The following is an 18,481-nucleotide window of genomic DNA, read 5'->3' on the forward strand; positions in this document are numbered from 1 at the left end:
TAGCACTATTGGTATAAGGCTGCAGGTTCCAGCATCTAAACACGGAAGTGGTCCTCATCCTTTCCTAAGGCTGTTGAAATTACCGTCAACCAAAAGCAAAAACTCTATTGAATATATTTAATATACAGTTTTCTTTTGTAGCAAGGTGATATTTGCCCAATCAAACAATTGCTGCTGTCATCGGTTTTACGAGGCGAGCTTGTATAGCCACATGAATAGATCCAATTTCCTTGCATAAAACAAAGTTGAAGTGGGAAGTTAGGGACAGAAAGCAATAATCAAATACAGAGGAACAGTTGAGATACTACCAACTCACTGCTTTTATCCGGGGAGACTTCCGCAGAGGCTGAAAAGACAAGGGAAAGGGGTTTATTTTTTTACTTCTGTTGTGCCACCAAAAAGAATGTATGTCTAATCAAAATAAACAGAAACTACTTTTCGATACCAACAACACAAAATCAACTTCTCAAATTCAGTTCAAGCAAACATGACAGTCAACAGAGGTTCATCGAAGAAACCATTCTGACAGATGATTCTTGAGTCTCAAGGGGAGCCTAACACAGTTTATCCCAGTGTGAAACATTATTGCACTCAACAGTACTTCCATGAACACAACAAACTCAGATTTACGTTTGAAAATACAACCACTGTTTGGAAAAATGGGGAAAACGGCAGATATTAGCTTTTCAGTCTCTATCATGATGGGAATTATAATAAAAAATATTTACTGGCTTGTATGCAATGTCGAAGTTATGAAGCCATGTGATGAAATAATTTATATAACTGTCATACAGCTTCATGTCATGTAAGAAATTTACAATGTGTTAGAGGAGACTGAAATAAACCTGCTTAACCATAAACCTTTGGATTACTACTCATGCCAGTTCTAGGACTTGCACGCAGGTGTATGACGCACTACAAGTCCCAGAATGCAAAGCAGGCAAATTGTGTTCCTCCTTTGCCAAGAGTGACATAGTTGGATCGAGGCCAATCGTTAAATCGGGAAGCAGGTAAGAACTGGCTAATAGCTTGGCGCCTTTTCAGAAAAATGCAGAGGCTCAACGCCCATCAGTTTCAAAAGTTGTGCAACAGCGCCCCTAGAGGTTCTGTGACTTCACTTGCTCAAAGGCAATTTTTTGTTTGGCGTGAGAAAGTGAAAGTGTTTGCACTGCTTCCTTGAACGTTTGCGCATGAAAGTCCATGTCAGGAAAACATAACAATAGTTGTCTGGTGAGCGGTCTTCTTCCTTGAATACTCACCTCTGCGCAGCGATCTGGTTCAGAGCTCTGCGAAGGAGAACAAGGAACGTATCAATACAGGTATAACAACCACTCACGACAGGGCTGGAGTGGGTGTGTAATGGAAGGGGGATGGGCACATCTGGCTTCCTTATAAAACACGAATAGAATTATGCAATCTCAGCGGGTAAACGCTTCTGCATTTCGATCCTCGAACTGGGGAGTTTTGTAAGCCCAGCGGACACAAGCCTCTCGATGTTTCCAGCGGTTTTCCACCTTCCTGTATCTTAGCGTTCACCTTCATTTTCGATCACCAAAGTGGTCGCTGACGTTGCAAAGCTGCCATGACACTCGAACACACCTTAATAGACCAACGTACATTAAAGAATAGGCACAGTGATAAAGTGTGGCCGTTTTTTCTACCCTCCTCACGTATCGGCTGATGGCACACAGACGCCTATATTTGCTGCTGTGAACTCCGAAAGTTGACACTGACGCGTATTTAATGAAAACATATGCACTTTCGTGACGTTTTCACGCGTGACGCAGGTATTTAATGCGAGAAGAAAAGTAAATATTCAAGAGCCAACTAACCTTTTTACGGCCCATTTTTGGTTCTAATAGTTCAGGAGAGACGTCGCAGTCACGGACAGGCGAATGGTTTTGCACTCGCGTGCGCTCAGTTTGGCATAAACGTACCAAAACCAGCTCAAACTGGATTGGATCTTCTCAGCGCTGTTATTTACGTTTAACCTACCAACCTTGCGGGACGAGACAAACCCCGCCCCTTCCTGCTGCTGATTGGGCTGAGGGTCGAGGCAGCGCATATTTGAACCATAGCAACTTACCTGTGTGGACAGGACCGGCTGCCAATCAATCGCTCAGCGCGCTCTGAATGACCAAGTCTCGTTCTGCACATCCGCGTTTCAGATTTCATCATTCAACACCACTTTTCTTTACAAAGTCTTTATGACTCAATCACATATTTATATTTTTCTAACTCGCAGACACTTTCAGCTTCATCCCTCCTGCTATGCACCAAAACAAAACAGCAACAACATTGACAGTACTTATTTTTAAATGCTGAACCAAAATGACCCCATCATTTCTTTACAAGTAAATTCAAAGATGATTTCGAAAACTGCACAAAACTAGTGGTAGTTACACTGAATTATAGCATATTTTTATTTTACCATACTAACCATACAAAAACAGTTTATACTGTTACACTCAGTATTGGAGTTGACTGCAGCAGGTTGTGTACGCTTCCAGTCCGGTGGGAGGCGCTAATACCCTCCTGAGTGGCTCACTGCTCGCTAAGAAGACACCGCCGAAGAAGATCAATAGGGTTGACATAAGATACATAGACGTACGATATTAAATTTTAGTGCTTTCCTACTCCAACCGAGATGGAAACTGGCTACGCTTGGTTTCTGGTTCTGGCTTCTGTTTTTCTGTGTAATCTAATGAAAACGCTCCTCCCGAGTATATCGTCATTCGTAAGTGTTGCATTAGAAATACAATTTCGTTGGCATTTTCCTTTATTGTCTTCATCACTCTTGCTGTCATTCATTGTTCTCCACCTAGTTCGTGTGTTGTGCATCATTTTTCTGAAGTGTAATGAACAGTAGAATCGATCTTGCTACGGACATAATGCAGCTTTCCAATCATGAACGGGATAAAGCAGAGGAAGTGGCCTGCTTTTGTGTTCGTCATGTTATCACGTAACACACATGTACACTGACACAGGTGATTTAGCCCAACAATTTGGCTCATTGCTTCGATGAATAACGATGACTTTCAGCTTCAAGCCGGACTGATAAAAATATAGAATAAATAAATAGCCATGGTCATTGCAATTGGACCATTTAAGAAATGAAATTATGAATGAAAGGTGTAACACAGTTTCAGTTATGACATCTGTCTTCGCTAGTTTCTGAAGTCGGGTAGTTCAGCAGTCCACAATTTTTGTAATTTATTTGTATATATTGCCTGTAACGTTGTCTATAACAATATTATTTTTCTCTCCTTTTCAGTTCTCAAAGATGGTACAGAAAGATGCAGAGCAAGAGAACGAGATGAGGGCTGAAATCCAAGAAATGAAGAAGGAGCAGTCCTCCATTAGCATGATGGATGAGTTTGCTCGATATGCTAGGTTGGACCGCAAAATCAACAAGCTGACTGATAAGCTGAAGACTCATGGTAAGATGCATGTTTATATTATAGATACATATTATGTTGCAGGTGAAGCGACGTCATGGAATGTGAAAATGTAACAGTAGACTTGCCTTCAAATGATACAAAAAAATGTAATTTATGACCTGTAAAATGTGCTTCACGTTGTCTTTATAGTGAAAGCCAGAACGGCACAACAAGCAAAAATGAAATGGGTGGTGAACATTCTCTTTTACATACTACAGGTGAGAGTGAAAACTAAAGACAAATCATGTTCTTGTGATGTAAACGGCCTGTTTGCTTTCATACTCTCCTATTGTAAGCATAACACATACGTTGACCTCAAAGTTACCATGCCACATCTTTGTCAGTATTTTTTGCTGACGTTGCACATTGGTTCTTTAAGATAGTTGTATTTTATGTTGTTATGGAACTGAATTTCACTGTAGTCCTGGAAGTATACTATTTTTAAGTTGAAAGTGCTTATTTGAGACTCTTTTTCGGTCATTTCCAGGGTGTCTTGATGGTATCTTTGATATGGAAGTATTACTCTGACCCAGTTACCGTGGTTCCAAGTAAGTGGATCGCCCCTGTTGAGCGCCTTGTTGCCTTTCCAACTGGAGTGGCAGGTAATTATCCTTTATTTGAAGCATAATATGTTTGTGACAAATGATGGTAAACTGGGCATTAAATGTTCTTGTTCACTGTGTTCAGAATGCGGAAAATCGACTGTTTTTTTTTTCTTCTGTACTTTGCCAGGTGGTGTTGGAATCACATGTTGGCTGGTTGTCTGCAACAAAGTGGTCACACTGGGCCTCCATGCCTTCAGCTAGAAGGTTTAGCTTACAAAGGTTACATCAGAGTTTTGTCTAAATGTGTATTTTCTTTTGTGTTGGAATTTTTTTTAATGGATATCTTTGATCACTTCTTTATTTGTATTTAATGACATTGCAATAGCGGAAACATGTTTTTAATAAAGTAAATTGGCAAAACAGTAATCGCCTTGAACACATTACTTCTCTAGAATTAGGAGGCCAGAGATAGAAATGGTGCTGCTCTCTCGGGATCTGTCCCATGTCTGATGTCTGACACAGCCATTGGGTGCAGCGCTGTGAAGTTGCCTTTTAACATGAAGGACAAATAAAGTTGTATGAAGATCTCAAATCTGAGCCTTAGTGAGCCTGCAGTGAATGAGGTCCTGATGGCAGTGATGCACATGAGTGACATTAATCAAAATACAAGTCCATTTATTATTTATAACTTGACACAATTGAAAAAGTTGTAATAAATATTTGCTATAAATATTTGCTCAGCATCTGTCCGTATGCATTTTGCTTCTGTAAACACAGAATTCAAAGCACAAAAATGAAAGCTGTTGGCATCAGAGGAATTCCTGCAGTCATCAATCATCAGCACGAGTGGTGTCAAAAATCATTAGACAGGAAGGCTTGAAACGTCACTTCTATTTGAGATGTTCACAGCACAGTCCGACTCTGACCAGCACTCAGGGAACATAGAATGCAGGTAGACCATTGTGAAGGTTCTCAATCACCTGTGTGAAGGTGTATATGTGTCTTGGGCCATTTCTTATTTTGAGGGTTTTGAACTTTTTTAATTTGTCCCCACATTCCATTCCAAGGTCCAAGTCGTGGCTTTCAGGTTCTTCTGAGGGGTCCTCTGTGGTTTCCTGCGACTCTTCGAGTTCACCAAATTCTGTAAAGTCATCGTCCGACTCAGTCTCTGATTCAGTCTCCTCAACAGACACTACAGGTGGTGCTTCTGGTTCTGCAACAGGAATCGGCTCCACCACTGGCTCCTCAAGCACTTCCTCACTGGGCTCTTCCACCTGCTCCTCTGCTGGCTCCTCCACTGGTTCCTCTACTGGTTCCTCCTCTGGTTCTTTCTCAGGCTCTTCGACTGGCTCTCCCACTGTAGTAGTGCTCTGCTCAGTGTCAGAACATTGCAGTGCTGCGTCTTTAGTTGGCTTTTGAATCACTTCGTCTGTTTGAATCATTTTGCTTTTCCCTCCTGTGGATGAAAGGATGATCTTGGACGAAATTGAACCGCATGAATTAAAATGTATTTTCTCCAGTACCTCTTCTGTATGTCCCCCTTTGGAGCCGGAAGTCATAAATGTTCTGGATGTTTAATTCTTTCTCCTGACTCTGAAGGATAAGCGTGTTATTCTTATTAGATAAAGACCATAAAGGAAAGGGTTTTGTAAAAGAAAACAAGTGGTGAGTGGAGCATCTTACTTCAACTTTCCTGTTCAAGATTGAAACTTCTTCTCTCAGGTCAATGGCTATCTCTGTCACCTCCTTGACCTTCTTTTGTTCTGTGGTCAGCTGGCGATTGAATGCAGCTTCACGAAGTTCTAACATTCTCTCTAATTCCTGAAAAGGTTTGGGCGGATTAATACCTGACATGCTTCTTCTACAAGGGGAAAATCCACCCATACTTGTATCCTCTTGTCCTTCTTTTCCAGCTCGGCCGTTGCCTTAGCCAACCTGTTGGTGAGGGTCTCTCTTTCCAGCAGGTTCCTGTCCTCATTGAGCTGCTGCAGGTGATGCAGTTTGTCTTTGGTGCACAAGAGCTCCCTCTCTGTGAGCTCCAGCTTTTTGGCCAGTGCATCACGACTGGCCCGAGTGTCCCGTAGCAGTCTCTGCAGGACCCTGGTCTCCTTCTCGTGCCTGGCGAGGATCTGGAAATATTAGGGTTTATTCAAACTTGTTCAGTCAGACTCAGAAAATGTGTCTCATTTTCAATATTTCTAATCACAGATTGCTGAAAAGGCCATCCGTGAGATGCTGATGCTAGTCTTTGTTGTCGCAGGAAGCTTCCCTTTTGAGGGTCAGGAGATCAGGAAAGTTTGATTTCGACGTATAGTTTTTGTTTTTTTCTGACCGTCACAGGTCAGGCCAGGTTTAGACCCCAGACCTTTTGTTGTAGCAAGTGATGTAAAGGGTAGAGGGGGAGGAAAAAGACTCACATTTCATTACACTTTTCAATAGCATCTTCATTTCAAATGTTTGTCAAGAGTGAGTGGTCTCAACCTGAGTGATGCTATCCTCGGAATAAAGGAAATATTGCAGGGCAGCGGTGTTCTGGTGCTCAATCCTCTTCAATAGTTTGTTCTCCTCCTTGACTTCAGTCAGTTTCTGCTGCAGTTCAGTCATCTGGCTTTTCAGTTCCCTGATCCGGTTCATGTTCTCAGACTGAAACTTCACCCTTGAAACCTGCAGGTGCTTGATAGGCGGGAGCTTCAGGGGCTGTCGGAAGGCAGCAAACTTTGCCCTCTGTTTGTTGGCCATCTGGACTTTCTTCTCTGAGCAGAAAGAAAAACATTCAGGGTGATTTGTTCATTAGACTCTGCATTTTATGAATGATGTTTGTGTTCGGACACCTACTTTGGTACTCGGTGTCAGATGACCACTGGGAGGAGTGAGCGTCACTCCCACCTTTCATGTAAGTATAGTTATGATGCATTGCGTTCTGAAAAATATGACGACGAATCATCATGCTGGTTGATAATGTGAGTGATTGTATGAGGGCAGGGTAAATACAAAACTTTCTTTTGGGGGTTCAAAAACACAAGATAGGATCACACATTGTTCTGTGTTTTACATTTGTTTGTGGGAATCGGAAGTGGAGTTAAGACGCAGGGAGTTGAGGTGGTCAAAACCAGAGAAATGGACAGAGATAAGGGAGGAAAATAAGAGAGTGCATGTAGGTGGAAAGGATGAAGAAGGGAGAAAATAGTGATGGGCTGATGAGGTTTCATGAAACAGTGTTCTGATTTTCACAGGCCACCAGATGACACTGTCTGCTGTGATATGTTTGGACTTTAACAAGTAATTCAATGAAACTTCACATCATTTCTAAACTAAGTGGGTTCTGAAAATAGGACACTGTTCCATGATACCTCATCTACACATCCCTGGGAGAAAGAGTTAGCTGGTGATGAGGCTTCATGAAACAAGATGAAACCACCAGCTCTAAAATCTTTGTATTTCATCAATGAAACCTCACATATTTAATCTCTGAGCTCTGAGCCAACCCTACTTAGCCAATGCCAGAAGACAAAGTAGAATGAACTGGAACTAAAGAAACAGCTTGAAATGTAGGTTCTCATGATCTAAGCACGGTTCCAGTTGCTTCATTTAATTCCAGTGGAAGGGGCCCTAAGCAAATACAGAAGCAAACTTATCTTTCATTTTATCATCTTCTATTACTCATACAGTCCCTGGAAAATCTTTTCTTTGCAGTATGAGTCGTCCTATTTTGGGTCCTAATTACATCATAAAGAATTTGTACCATACATTCACTGTGTCAAAACATGTTGCAGCTAACATGGGAAAGACAATCAAACTATTGAATCTTTTGGCTAATGTGTTGGGGCCTGTCACTAAAATAATACTGACGTTGTAAAAAAATGAAATGAACAACCAAACGCGCCATCCCAGGGTGGAGATGTAAAATATTATTTTATATTCATCATATATTGTATATTTAGTAAAAGCAGACAGCGATGTTCATCTGACTCATGTCATCTTGCGTGTTTCATTCTAAGTCACAATTTTAGGAATTATGTGTTCTGCACGTTAAATATTTTAGAGTTTTTCAATGGGGGAAACAATTGACATAACGGTGTCACACAGTTGGTCATACCTGTTCATGAAAATAATAACTATTGTTTTGCGCGCAGACACGTTTACTGTCCTCTAATGTCGCAGTGCGAGACTGGAGCTCTTCTTCATTTCCTGCCCTTTATGCTAAATCACACCAAAGACTAAAGGAGGCCTCTTTAGTCAGCCGAAAACATTCATACGTCAGAGTCAGCGCAGGGACACCGTCTTTGGAGTCTGTCATGGCGGACACTGCAGGTGAGACGGGTAAAACGGTGTGTAGGAACAATTAGAAAGATGCGTTTACGGTCCTCACGGGGTGGCCATATATGCACCGAGCAAAAGAGCAGCAGACGGACAGCTGGAGCTTCCAATCAGCCAGTGAGCTGAGGCGACCCCCGGGGGCCAAACTACCAACCTCACACCGGGGGACAGAAATAGCTCGCCGCGCGCGTGCGCGCCTGTGTGTCCCGGCTGCGGTCTAATAATAGAGGGGCTGCCTTCTCCTTTAAGACCCACTTGTTGGCGCTTATCTCGCTAATATTCCCTTCAAAAATGGTCATTAAAGTGTTTCTCGCCTCGTCTTCAGGCTCCACGGCGGTGAGTACGTTGTTGGGGGGTTGTTTTAGCCGTGCACGCCGCGTACAGACCCAGGGTTTGCGGTGAAGTGTCACCTGCTTTCGGGGTTCAATATGAAATGTGGGTGCGGACATTTTACGTCGACTGTGTGCGGAGTTTCCCTGAAGAATTTAAAGTAATAAGTTGACCGTGTCAGTGTAGACTCACTGGTCTTTGACTTGACTCCTGTCTTAGTCCCCACCGGGCTATTTATACTCTTCATCACTGCTTGAGATGGTGCTAGTTCTGTTAGCAAAACAGCAAACTAAAGTAGCAGAAATGACCAACTAAGCTAAAAGCATTCACTTAGTCCAAGCTGAATCAGCTATATTACATTTTCTGAAAGTTTTTGTGCAGAAGTACAGTTAGTTTTACATACTGAAAGGCTTCAGCCCTTTAGAAATTTGAATTTAAAGTTATTTTCCCTTTTATTTCTCAACAATTTAGAAGCAGATAACGAAAATTAAATCAATGTTGTGTACTGCTCATTTCATGATTGTGTCGGTTGTGATTCTTGTCTGAAAGGCAGGGGCCATGTGTACTGACTATTTTAAATCAGATATTGGACAGTGGAAATGAGACTGCCCAGGGGAATGTGTGTATTAGGAGTCATAAGTTGTTTTTGGGAAGCAACTTGAGTTCCTGCAGGACACCCTCACCAGCGTAGGGGGAACATACAAACACTGTGCGGTGTTCTTTTCCTCATCTAATCCAATGATCTGGAGCCTGCGAGCTGCTCCATTGTTGTGAATGAGCCAGGGTTCAGACTAAACTAACAAAACAAACCTGATCTAAATAGCAATCCACTGTGTTCTGCTAGATCAAGAAGAAGCAACAAGATGTGGTTGCCTTTTTGGAGGCTCTCAAAGTGGAGTACACTCAACTGGACATCGCCTGCAATGAGGAGAACCGCATGTGGATGAGGCAGAACGTTCCCGAGGAAAAGAAGCCGTCCAATGGCATCCCCCTGCCCCCTCAGATCTTCAATGAAGAAAGCTACTGTGGGGTAAGGGAACAGAAACGTCTCCACGGAGACCGTGCTGTTTTGCCAAAATCAGGGCTTGTAAACTTCATGAGAACTCGCAGACAGGAGAACTAATCAGCATTCAGGGTGATTAAAAGTAGGGCTTGTGTTTGTTGACTTTTCCAGGACTACGAAACTTTCTTCGATGCCAAAGAAGATAACGCTGTGTACTCCTTCTTGGGGCTGCCCCCACCCCATGGTTCAAAGGTCAGGACGGCTTTTGTGTTATTGAGAAAGTCCATTCTCTTTTTCACACACACGCGCACTCACGAGTGTGAAAGAATATGAAAAGTTTTCTTGCTTCTTGTTGGCCTTTTTACGTGAATTCATCACAAAAAATAATTTACAAGACTTACATTTCTCCAAATTGTCTCAAAATTTAAATATGGATATACCGTTCGGTGAGGCTGTAAGACCAATGCTATTTAGTGAAGTTGTTTTTTTTGGTATATTGTTGTTTGTCATGTTGGAAAAGACAAAGGTTGTGGATTAATATGATTGAAAAGATTTCAAAATTAAATTGAAAGAGTCATGGACCAAAAAGACCATTTTGATGAAATGTCAATTGCTGTATTCATAATTATTGGAAATATTAGTGTGAAAAATAAAATAGTTAATCAAATGGTTTCATTATAATTAAATAGAAGAAAGAAATTCAAACCTTTAAAATGAAATTAAAAAAATGAATGAAAAAAATGGGTGATTATTTCATTAAAACAACAGGCTCCATCTCAAATACCTGTGACAGCTATGCACAAAATGTAAATGTCCACTGAAATAACTATTTATAATATTAAAATCACGATAAAAATGTATTTAAAAACAAACAAAAATCGCGATGCTGTTAGCTGAAATATCAGCAGAAATGGTCACTGAACCTTTTTATGATACGCTGCATGCGAGGGGAACTCTGGCTCTTTCAGGATCTCTTTGGAACGTCTCATGTCTCATGTCTTCTGCACAGGAGGCAGCACAGGCCGACAAGATTGTGGAGAATGGAACTCATGCTCAGACAAACGGACACGTTGATGATTCAACAGTAATGTCTCTTTTCATACTGTGTTTCATTTTTTTAATTCGTTCATTTCATCCATTCTCCACCAGATGCATCACCACTTCCTCATGTCACTTGGCTGATTGTCAAGAGCATGAGTGAAAGTTTACAGAGGCGACTCTTCTGTTCAGTCTCAGCTCTGACGGCTCCATGTATCATAATGTTAATCTCTAAACGTCAAACCGTAATAACTATCAGAAACATGTGTCATGACGTCTTTCATGAGGTTTAGTCTAAATTGAATAGAATAGTGCATGGATTATTATACTGTATCGGTCCTTGACTTGACATCTCCCACCGAATCATTCCCAAACCTTCCTTCTAACAGGAATGTCGACCCTCTCTGCCTGTGTGCGACTTCCTTTTTTTACAGAGTGAACTGACTCCCATTTTGCTACCTCATTTAGTTTATTAGTCGTTTTCCTTTTCCTTAAAAAAAAAGGAGGCGTGTAACGGGGATACACATGGGGAGGAGGATGTAGCGGATGAGGAGGAGGAAGGTGAGGGAGCAGACCAAGAAGCCGAGGAGCCTGCAGACACAGAGGAGGCTGACCACGTTACAGAAGACACAGTAATTGTCTCCTCCAAACTGTCGCCTTCTCTCCCTCCACTAAAAGTTACCTCTGAACCTGGAATGCTTTTGCTTTATCTTTCCGTGTGACTTTCCTCTCTCCCCTAATAAAACTATATCTCCTCCTGCATCAACCCACCGTCCCCCAGGAGGAGACTAACATCATTTCCTTTCTCCCTCCAGCCCCACCTGTAACACTTTCTCTTTCCTCAAGTCTATTTTCCTGGTCACAGTCTTGCCGCAGTGTCTCGTATTATAGTGGAATCAGATTTTGATATGAGGGTTCTCCTTTTCTTCTGTCCTCAGACTCAAGCTGCGGAAGAGGAAGAGGAACAGGTATGTGAAATACATCACACAAGTGGAATCAATTTACTATATCTTGGCTAATAACTAAAAGAAATATATAAAACAGATTAAAAAAAAGTAGTTTTTCATTTGTCATTTGACTGTTTTTAATTTAAGAATACATTACTAACTTTCAATTGAATTGAGGGTCAAAACATACTCACAAAAAGAGCAGAAGCAATAAAGTAAAATTGAGGATATCAAAGAGGTTCTATTCAGAGTTGAACTAGTAATGAATAGTAGAAATAATAATTATAATCATAAATATTTTCATTTTATTCCTCCCTCAAAAGGGCCACCTGGCTCTCGGCGTTACTCTCACACTTCAAAGTTGAACAGGACATGTTCACTGTTCTATGAGTGGGGACTGTTGCAGTGTGTTATGAGACTGCTAGAGTGGGTGGTGGTCATTCATCCTGCATGCTTGTGTGTGACCTGCTCCTGAATACGGTCAAGTCACAGCTGTACACTTGTGCCCACTTCACTGGGATAAACATTTCAAGTTCCAGAGAGGCTTCATGAAACAGCGTCCTTATTTTTAGAGCTCAGTAGGTGGCGCTGTTGGCTCAAAAATGTGGTCAAGTTTCAATGGAACAGTTTTAGTGCAGAGAGCATCAGCATTTCTCAGTTTCACTCGCTTGTCACCTCGTGTTGGCACTTCTGTCCATCTCTGGGTTTGCTCCCTCCAGGAGGAAGAGGATTTGCAGTCCGAGGTAACTGAGCACCTGTGACCCCTCTGTCCTCAGTTCTTAGCAGGAGAGCGGCGCTCCTCAAGCTTCCTCTCTTCACCCCCCTCTCAGCTAGACCCCTAAACTCCTTCACTTCTTCTTTCCCAACCCTTCCTCCACATTGTCACTCCTAACATCATCTTCGTTTCCTTCTAGTTCTGTAGCTGCTTCCTGACATCCTTCACTACCTTCCCATTCCAAACCAGCATGTACAGTGCTCTCTTGCTCCCCACAGCCTGCTCACTGCCCTCTGTTATCTCCTCTAGGAGGAAGAAGAGCTACGACAACTTGAGGTAGATTCACCTTTTTACCCAATCCTTCACTTGTCGCTCCATTTTGTCAACAGGTTTTTCATTTTCAACTGACTACAGTGCTACATGCAGTCTTTATTTTGAGAAGCAAAATTCCCTTCAAACTCAAGTTTCAGAAATGATACTGCATCTATTGTGCAGCCTTTAAATGCATTATGTGCTGTGATTCCCCTGATAGTAGTATGTAACACATCTAACAATAATACGTATTTAATATCAGTCCATTACAGCAGTTATATTCAACTGCTCATTTGGTTTGATGCTAAAATCATTACTCTACTACCACATTCATCTTTCTCTCATCTTTGTTCTGAGAAGGTTTCTGTGAGACTCATTTCTAACCTCTGACCTCTCCTACAGCCACTCTGACATTCCAAGCTTTATGAGACAGTAAAAGCTTTGCAGCTTTTCTTTCCACTGTCAACCTTCCTTGCAGGATTGGACGTTGGTGATTCACTTTCCTCCTTCTTTTGCTTTCACCTTCTGTTCTTCTGTTCCTGGCATGACCATGTGACGCATGTGCTGCTTATTTGAGACACTTCCTTTCATGCATTAGGTCAATAAGGTCACACCACAGAAACTGAGGTCGATGTTTTGATTAATGACACTTAAATCATTCCTGATTTCAATTTCCACAGGATGAAGAAGATGCTGAGGCACAAGAGGTATATTCCACTTCATGTGTCTAGCATGTTCTTTTCTCCTCCTAATGAAGTGTTGCATCATGGGATGATTGTTGCTCAAAATTCCCTTTTTAAATCACACTAACTCACTCTCCAGTCAGAATTATACAATGGACTACACCATGAAAGAAAAAATATATCAAGAGAGTTTTATAAAGTGCAATGACAATGACTGCACCTCAAATAAAACCAAAAAAATACAAAGCATACAATATCTAATCCATGGACAAAAACAGAAGATCTCCCCTTATAAATGTTACTCATATTAATTGATCATATTCTACTGGAAACAGCTATTAAATAGTTAACAGCATTCGCAAAATAAGATAAAATTTTGTGGTTTGTCATCATAAAAGATAAAATAGGTACATGCAAAAACTACACAATTTTACTCATTTAATTTTTTTGGTTTTTGATGCTACAAATGAAAGCGTCCTCAAGTGTGTATGACATGTGGTCTGATCTCCGAACGATACTTAAATGTTCTTTCAAATGTTCTGAGGCTGAAATAGAAAACTATTTTGTGATTTGGAGAAGCAACCTTCAGTGCAAATGTATCATTTGTATATGAATAATGTGCTTATTTTTAAGTTAGAAATGGAATTTTAACTTGGCATCAGCCAAAACAAAGGTTGTAAAACATTTGAAAATCAATTCATGGCTGCAATAATGTTGCAAAGGCCAGAGTTTTCTTTTTTGCAAAATACTCTTTTTTGCAATGCACTCTTCATGAAGAAGGACCTGTCCCAGAAGGGTCGTACAAAGGGTCTTGTTCCTCACTGCTCCTGTGGACGGACACATGATGTCCATTCTTGACCTCGGAGCTGGCATTAGAGAGACTTGCTAATGCTCAGGGACTCTTCACATATCACCTGTGTGTGCAGAATTCATGAATGACGTCTGATTTCAAGCACGTACGTGTGAAGTGCTCTCACCTCTCATCTCCACCATGACGTCTCACAACTTTTGATTTTCTCTTTCTTTTTTGATAAACCAAAGGAAGAAGAAGACTTGGAAGAAAATCAGGTAGGACCAAGAATTCACTCCAGACTGGTCTGAGAGAACCAGATTTTCTTTTTTGCGGGGGGACGAAACAAAGAATTCACCGGTTTTTAGCGTCAATCTTGTTTTTATTTCGATGACATCAGTTTGGCATCACTGTTCAAATGTTTTTTATTCATCTTATCTCACAGGAGGAGGCGGCAGAGTAGCCTGACTATGAACGATGATGTTGACCCTCTACTGTACAGGTAGGTATGCCACATGTTCTCCCTCCTGAAACCAGTAGATGGCAGTAGAAGATTGCATCACGGAAAGACCTGGCGGCTCCGCAGTGTTCCACTGTTGCATTTCTATTCGGCAGTTATTCCTCTAGATTAATTAAATAGATAAAGCACTATTCATTCTATGCTATTGAGCAGAAGCTACTGTTCAGTTACATGTAATTACTGTCAGCTTTATCTATATGACACCGCTCCCGTGCGCCTCCCAGGTTTCCACTGGCCGACCTTCTCTGCTAAATATGTTTTTATCATACTTGACGCAGCGCTCTCCTTGGCTCACCTTCATCTATGGATAAATCCTCTCCTCCTCCTCCTCCTCAGTACTTTCAGTAAAACCAAAGAAAGACTCACAACCCATGTGAGAACTGTGAAAGAGTTTGTTAAACATCACTCACTGTACTTATAAAAAGACAGAAAATGAGTGACGTGCTTCATGAAACTGCGTTCGTTAGGTGGCGCTCTCGGTTTAAAAAATCATTATTATCATTGGAATGGTTGTGTAAATCTAAAGATTTAAGTGCCATTTAGTGGGCAACTCTGTCTCATGAAGCCTCATTGCTGCATCACCAGCTGCAGACTCACAGTCAAGTGCTTGTCTGTTTATATGAGCAATGGCCAATGGCAATGGACCTGTCCAGGGCGTCCCCACCTCTCACCCTGTGTAGCTGGGATACACCCACTGTCTCCCCAGTCCTGATTTAAGCAGCAGTAAATCAATGACATCGAACAGCAGTTTATCTTTCAGATTCGACCGGTCCATAAATTAGTGAAAATCTATGATGAGGAACAAGTAGTGACTCAGTAGGTGGCGCTGTTGGTTAAAAAATGAGATGAAGTTTCATTCAATGGTTGTTCACATCCAAAGATTTTAGAGCATAGAGCGCCATCTAGTGGGCTCTGAAGATGAGGACACTGCTTCATGAAGCCTCACCAGCCCGTCACTACCATTAAGAGTCCCATATTTCCTCTGTTCTCCAAAGCCAAACACACTGGCAGCCTGTTTATTCACTGTTATTGCCTCCATCTGTAAGCTTCCTTCCAGAGCACACGAGGTGCCGCGGGCTGAGAAAGCCGACAAACATCTTACTATTTGTTTACTTTCTTCTCTAAGGCAACAATGATTACATTAATTATCTCAACTTCCAAAGCCCCTCTGCCAGCCCGGCGTCCACCGACTTAAAGGGGCAGTCATCTCCCACTCATCTCCCCACTTCCCTCCGCCACCCCCCTGACCCCGCGAGCCTCTGTCATACTGTATTAGTGGGAGCTGCTAAATGCGCTTCGGATGTGCCAGTGGAGCAGCGGGCATGTTGGGTGGCAGAGTCAGGGTGGTGCTGGCTCACATTGCTTTCTTTTTCCTGATCCATGCTCTGTGTGTGTCCAGCCTAAAGGAGCCTCCTGTGCCAAGTCTACCCTGATCGCCGACATTTGACCCCAGCAGCCATGTCAGACAGCTTTCTGACTGCTTCACGATGGCAGAACTGGATCTCACCGGATACTACATCCTGGAAGGCAACAACAAATCGCAAAACTGCATCACACAGGCCTCTTGCCTTTTCCCTTTCACTGCAACCGTGGCTTAATTTTTATATCTGCATATGAAGATTAACTGTACGTAGTTGAGAGGGTTGGTCACTGGAGGAGCTTTTGGAAAATCAGAAGTGATTTTTGTAAAAAAAAAAAAAAAACAAACTTAATGATAACAATTAGGACTGTCACTGTCAATAAACTTCTTTTTCTTTTTTTGTTTGTTTTATTTTTCTTTTTTGTAATAAATTGTTCAAGGTGCTCCACTTCTAACATGAGCCCAAAAACTCTGTCCAATAAATGCACTTTGTTAAATAAAAACCTCTGACGTAAGCCTGAAATAAAAACAATGAAAGACAGTGAGCTGCTTTACTTCAGTCAACTCTATCTCAGGGGCAGATCCATTCATCTTTACAGAGAGATTCTCTGTAGGACTTAAAAGCTCTTTGTTTGCAGTCTGACTTGCTTTGTGTATTTACATCAGTTCAGATTGTGGGGCAAAGTTCCCACCGAGGTGAGTAATGTTTAACAGGACATTTTTGGGCGATAAGGTTGAGAACCAACCAAGAGCAAGAAGCGGCAGCATCGTCGACGCGTGGGGAAAATGGGGTGAGTCACTATTCTACGTACTATTTGTACAAACATCAGCATCGCAAAAAATCGTTTTACAAGTATTAGTTGTTGTGGATGAGCCTTGAATTTGTTCATTGACAAGTTGACAGTTTCCACTGTTTTACTGTTGCTAAACTGTGGTTCTGTGATAATAACTATCATGAAATGTTGTGGTTTTACTTTACTTTCTGTGCCTGAATGTCTAATTCAATGTTTATGAAAGATTCGATTTGTCAACAGAAAACTCTGTTTGGGAGTCACGGCGATGGTTTACCACGCCACATGCAGAAGATATTCCCATTAAAAAGTGTATTTTTGGACTGGTTTAGTGAGAAGGGAAGGCAAGACTCACCAGTTAGTTATTTACTGTGTATCAGCTTATTCCAACTATGTCGAGCGGAAGTCATTAAAAACAGGGCGCACTCATTCAATAAGAATGGAGACAGTACTTCTTAGTACAAACTAGTGAAATCAGACAATGATACGAACCTCTGTTGATAAAAAATGCTGATGCGGGATTTGAATGTGGCGAGTTCTGGAGATAGATGGCAGTGAAGGCTAGAGGTTTCCTGTGTTCCTGGTGCAGGTTTTGGATGCTGGTGTGTGGTGAGCTCGGACTATATGGACGATTCTGGGGCTGGCTGAGGTCATTGGGGTTGGGAGGGGATTTGAAAATGGGTTACTGCACTGGATACAATGTTGGAGAAGAGACAGTTTGTCAGGCATGAAGCTGTGGATGAGCAAAATTGCTTCAAAATTTTCCTAAAACCGCATTTTTTATTTGAATTTTTGGGACATCAAACCTTTTGCAGTGAGCATGTAACAAAAAAAACAACCTGACAATCTTGGTATGGGGCCACCGCAGAAGTAAAAAAAGATGTTCAGCTGTAGAAGAGCCGGTGTGAGCAGGGAGTCGTGAGAATGAGTCGAGAGGTTTTTGAAGCAGGAGGTTGTGAAAGGTCTGCACTGATGGCAACTTCCTGCCAGGCTTTCAGCATTTGTGTGTAGGGTGAGTGTCGGGCGCAATCCTTCCTTCACTGGAGACGTGTCGGTGATGGAGGGAAGGCAAACCTGTCACGCGCAGAGGAAGTTTGATGACCAGAGGTGTAATTACACACCAGTAGATCTTCACTGAAGGTTGTGCTTGACACCGTCTGGTCACATTCATTAGTTCATAAACAGGCCAATACATACAGAGATTCATGTTAATCTTTATCAAATAACACCTCATGTTTTTCAGGTCCACTCACAAACCGATGCGCTGAATTGACCCGTTTCATCATGAACATCTTTCCTGTGGTGCTGCTTCTGCTTTCAAGCAGGATTCAAGGTGAGGTTCAAACTTTAATCAGAATTTGTGTTCAAGTTTTTATGTGATCGGATCCACCCATCCACCACTGTGGTGAGATTGACTGTGACTCATCTCAGATTATAATCACAGACCATCCAATTGAAGGAACTTATGAGCTCTCTGCTCTTTCTAATGAATATTTTACAAAATGGCCGGGGGATAACAATGTGGAGCTGGAAATGATTGCACAGCACGGGAGCACTGTGCTCTGATTTTGAAATGACAGAAGTATCAGAAGAGACTGGCCTATATATTTCCCAGACCCCATGTCCCAAATAGATGCATTATTTACCAAGCTGCTTTCTGGCTGCAGAAGGCAACAAATTCAGCTCCCCA

At 41.8% G+C, this 18,481-nt stretch overlaps 3 protein-coding genes across 42 annotated transcripts; 2 read left to right on the forward strand and 1 right to left on the reverse strand.

Moving 5' to 3' along the window:
* Positions 1-1,160: 1,160 nt before the first annotated feature.
* get1 (guided entry of tail-anchored proteins factor 1) lies at positions 1,161-4,440 on the forward strand. 3 transcript variants are annotated; one of them, XM_053874161.1, is made up of 5 exons: positions 1,161-1,319; positions 3,275-3,440; positions 3,591-3,658; positions 3,928-4,042; positions 4,173-4,438. In XM_053874161.1, the coding sequence occupies exons 2-5, from the start codon at positions 3,284-3,286 to the stop codon at positions 4,244-4,246; spliced, it is 414 nt and encodes a 137-aa protein (XP_053730136.1). In that variant the 5' UTR covers positions 1,161-1,319; positions 3,275-3,283; the 3' UTR covers positions 4,247-4,438. The 3 variants fall into 3 exon arrangements, with proteins under 3 accessions (XP_053730136.1, XP_053730138.1, XP_053730135.1); XM_053874163.1 differs by lacking the exon at positions 1,161-1,319 and adding an exon at positions 2,523-2,583 and having other exon boundaries at positions 3,273-3,440; positions 4,173-4,440; XM_053874160.1 differs by lacking the exon at positions 1,161-1,319 and adding an exon at positions 2,550-2,737 and having other exon boundaries at positions 4,173-4,428.
* A 222-nt stretch (positions 4,441-4,662) lies between these two features.
* On the reverse strand, positions 4,663-8,134 carry LOC128764378 (lebercilin-like protein). 2 transcript variants are annotated; one of them, XM_053874134.1, is made up of 7 exons: positions 8,082-8,134; positions 6,821-6,905; positions 6,467-6,738; positions 5,872-6,114; positions 5,669-5,806; positions 5,509-5,578; positions 4,663-5,441 (listed from the first exon to the last, which is right to left on the reverse strand). In XM_053874134.1, the coding sequence occupies exons 2-7, from the start codon at positions 6,897-6,899 to the stop codon at positions 4,918-4,920; spliced, it is 1,326 nt and encodes a 441-aa protein (XP_053730109.1). In that variant the 5' UTR covers positions 6,900-6,905; positions 8,082-8,134; the 3' UTR covers positions 4,663-4,917. The 2 variants fall into 2 exon arrangements, with proteins under 2 accessions (XP_053730109.1, XP_053730108.1); XM_053874133.1 differs by lacking the exon at positions 8,082-8,134 and having other exon boundaries at positions 6,821-7,178.
* Positions 8,135-8,246: 112 nt separating this feature from the next.
* On the forward strand, positions 8,247-18,064 carry sh3bgr (SH3 domain binding glutamate-rich protein). Of its 37 annotated transcripts, XM_053874135.1 has the most exons (12): positions 8,354-8,638; positions 9,477-9,662; positions 9,807-9,887; positions 10,645-10,719; positions 11,177-11,305; positions 11,612-11,641; positions 12,340-12,363; positions 12,645-12,671; positions 13,328-13,354; positions 14,372-14,398; positions 14,566-14,622; positions 16,040-18,064. In XM_053874135.1, the coding sequence occupies exons 1-11, from the start codon at positions 8,594-8,596 to the stop codon at positions 14,581-14,583; spliced, it is 669 nt and encodes a 222-aa protein (XP_053730110.1). In that variant the 5' UTR covers positions 8,354-8,593; the 3' UTR covers positions 14,584-14,622; positions 16,040-18,064. The 37 variants fall into 37 exon arrangements, 23 of the variants coding, with proteins under 23 accessions (XP_053730125.1, XP_053730122.1, XP_053730128.1 ...); XR_008415749.1 differs by lacking the exon at positions 8,354-8,638 and adding an exon at positions 8,247-8,296 and having other exon boundaries at positions 14,372-14,622; XR_008415743.1 differs by having other exon boundaries at positions 8,352-8,638; positions 14,372-14,622.
* Positions 18,065-18,481: the final 417 nt, after the last annotated feature.

This window comes from Synchiropus splendidus, chromosome 8, assembly GCF_027744825.2.
Source record: "Synchiropus splendidus isolate RoL2022-P1 chromosome 8, RoL_Sspl_1.0, whole genome shotgun sequence".
In the NCBI taxonomy this organism is placed as follows: domain Eukaryota; kingdom Metazoa; phylum Chordata; class Actinopteri; order Syngnathiformes; family Callionymidae; genus Synchiropus; species Synchiropus splendidus.

What these genes read in the sequence shown, in the direction of transcription:
- LOC128764378 (XM_053874133.1), bottom strand. Translation starts at nt 6,932, where the DNA reads ATGATGATTCGTCGTCATATTTTTCAGAACGCAATGCATCATAACTAT. An exon ending in ATCTGACACCGAGTACCAAA is followed by an intron (nt 6,739 to 6,820) that starts GTAGGTGTCCGA and finishes CTTTCTGCTCAG; the next exon opens with AGAAGAAAGTCCAGATGGCC. An exon ending in AAGGGGGACATACAGAAGAG is followed by an intron (nt 5,442 to 5,508) that starts GTACTGGAGAAA and finishes TTTCATCCACAG; the next exon opens with GAGGGAAAAGCAAAATGATT.
- get1 (XM_053874160.1), top strand. Translation starts at nt 2,648, where the DNA reads ATGGAAACTGGCTACGCTTGGTTTCTGGTTCTGGCTTCTGTTTTTCTG. An exon ending in TCCCGAGTATATCGTCATTC is followed by an intron (nt 2,738 to 3,274) that starts GTAAGTGTTGCA and finishes TCTCCTTTTCAG; the next exon opens with TTCTCAAAGATGGTACAGAA. An exon ending in TTCTCTTTTACATACTACAG is followed by an intron (nt 3,659 to 3,927) that starts GTGAGAGTGAAA and finishes GGTCATTTCCAG; the next exon opens with GGTGTCTTGATGGTATCTTT.
- sh3bgr (XM_053874135.1), top strand. Translation starts at nt 8,594, where the DNA reads ATGGTCATTAAAGTGTTTCTCGCCTCGTCTTCAGGCTCCACGGCG. An exon ending in ACCACGTTACAGAAGACACA is followed by an intron (nt 11,306 to 11,611) that starts GTAATTGTCTCC and finishes TTCTGTCCTCAG; the next exon opens with ACTCAAGCTGCGGAAGAGGA. An exon ending in AAGAGCTACGACAACTTGAG is followed by an intron (nt 12,672 to 13,327) that starts GTAGATTCACCT and finishes CAATTTCCACAG; the next exon opens with GATGAAGAAGATGCTGAGGC.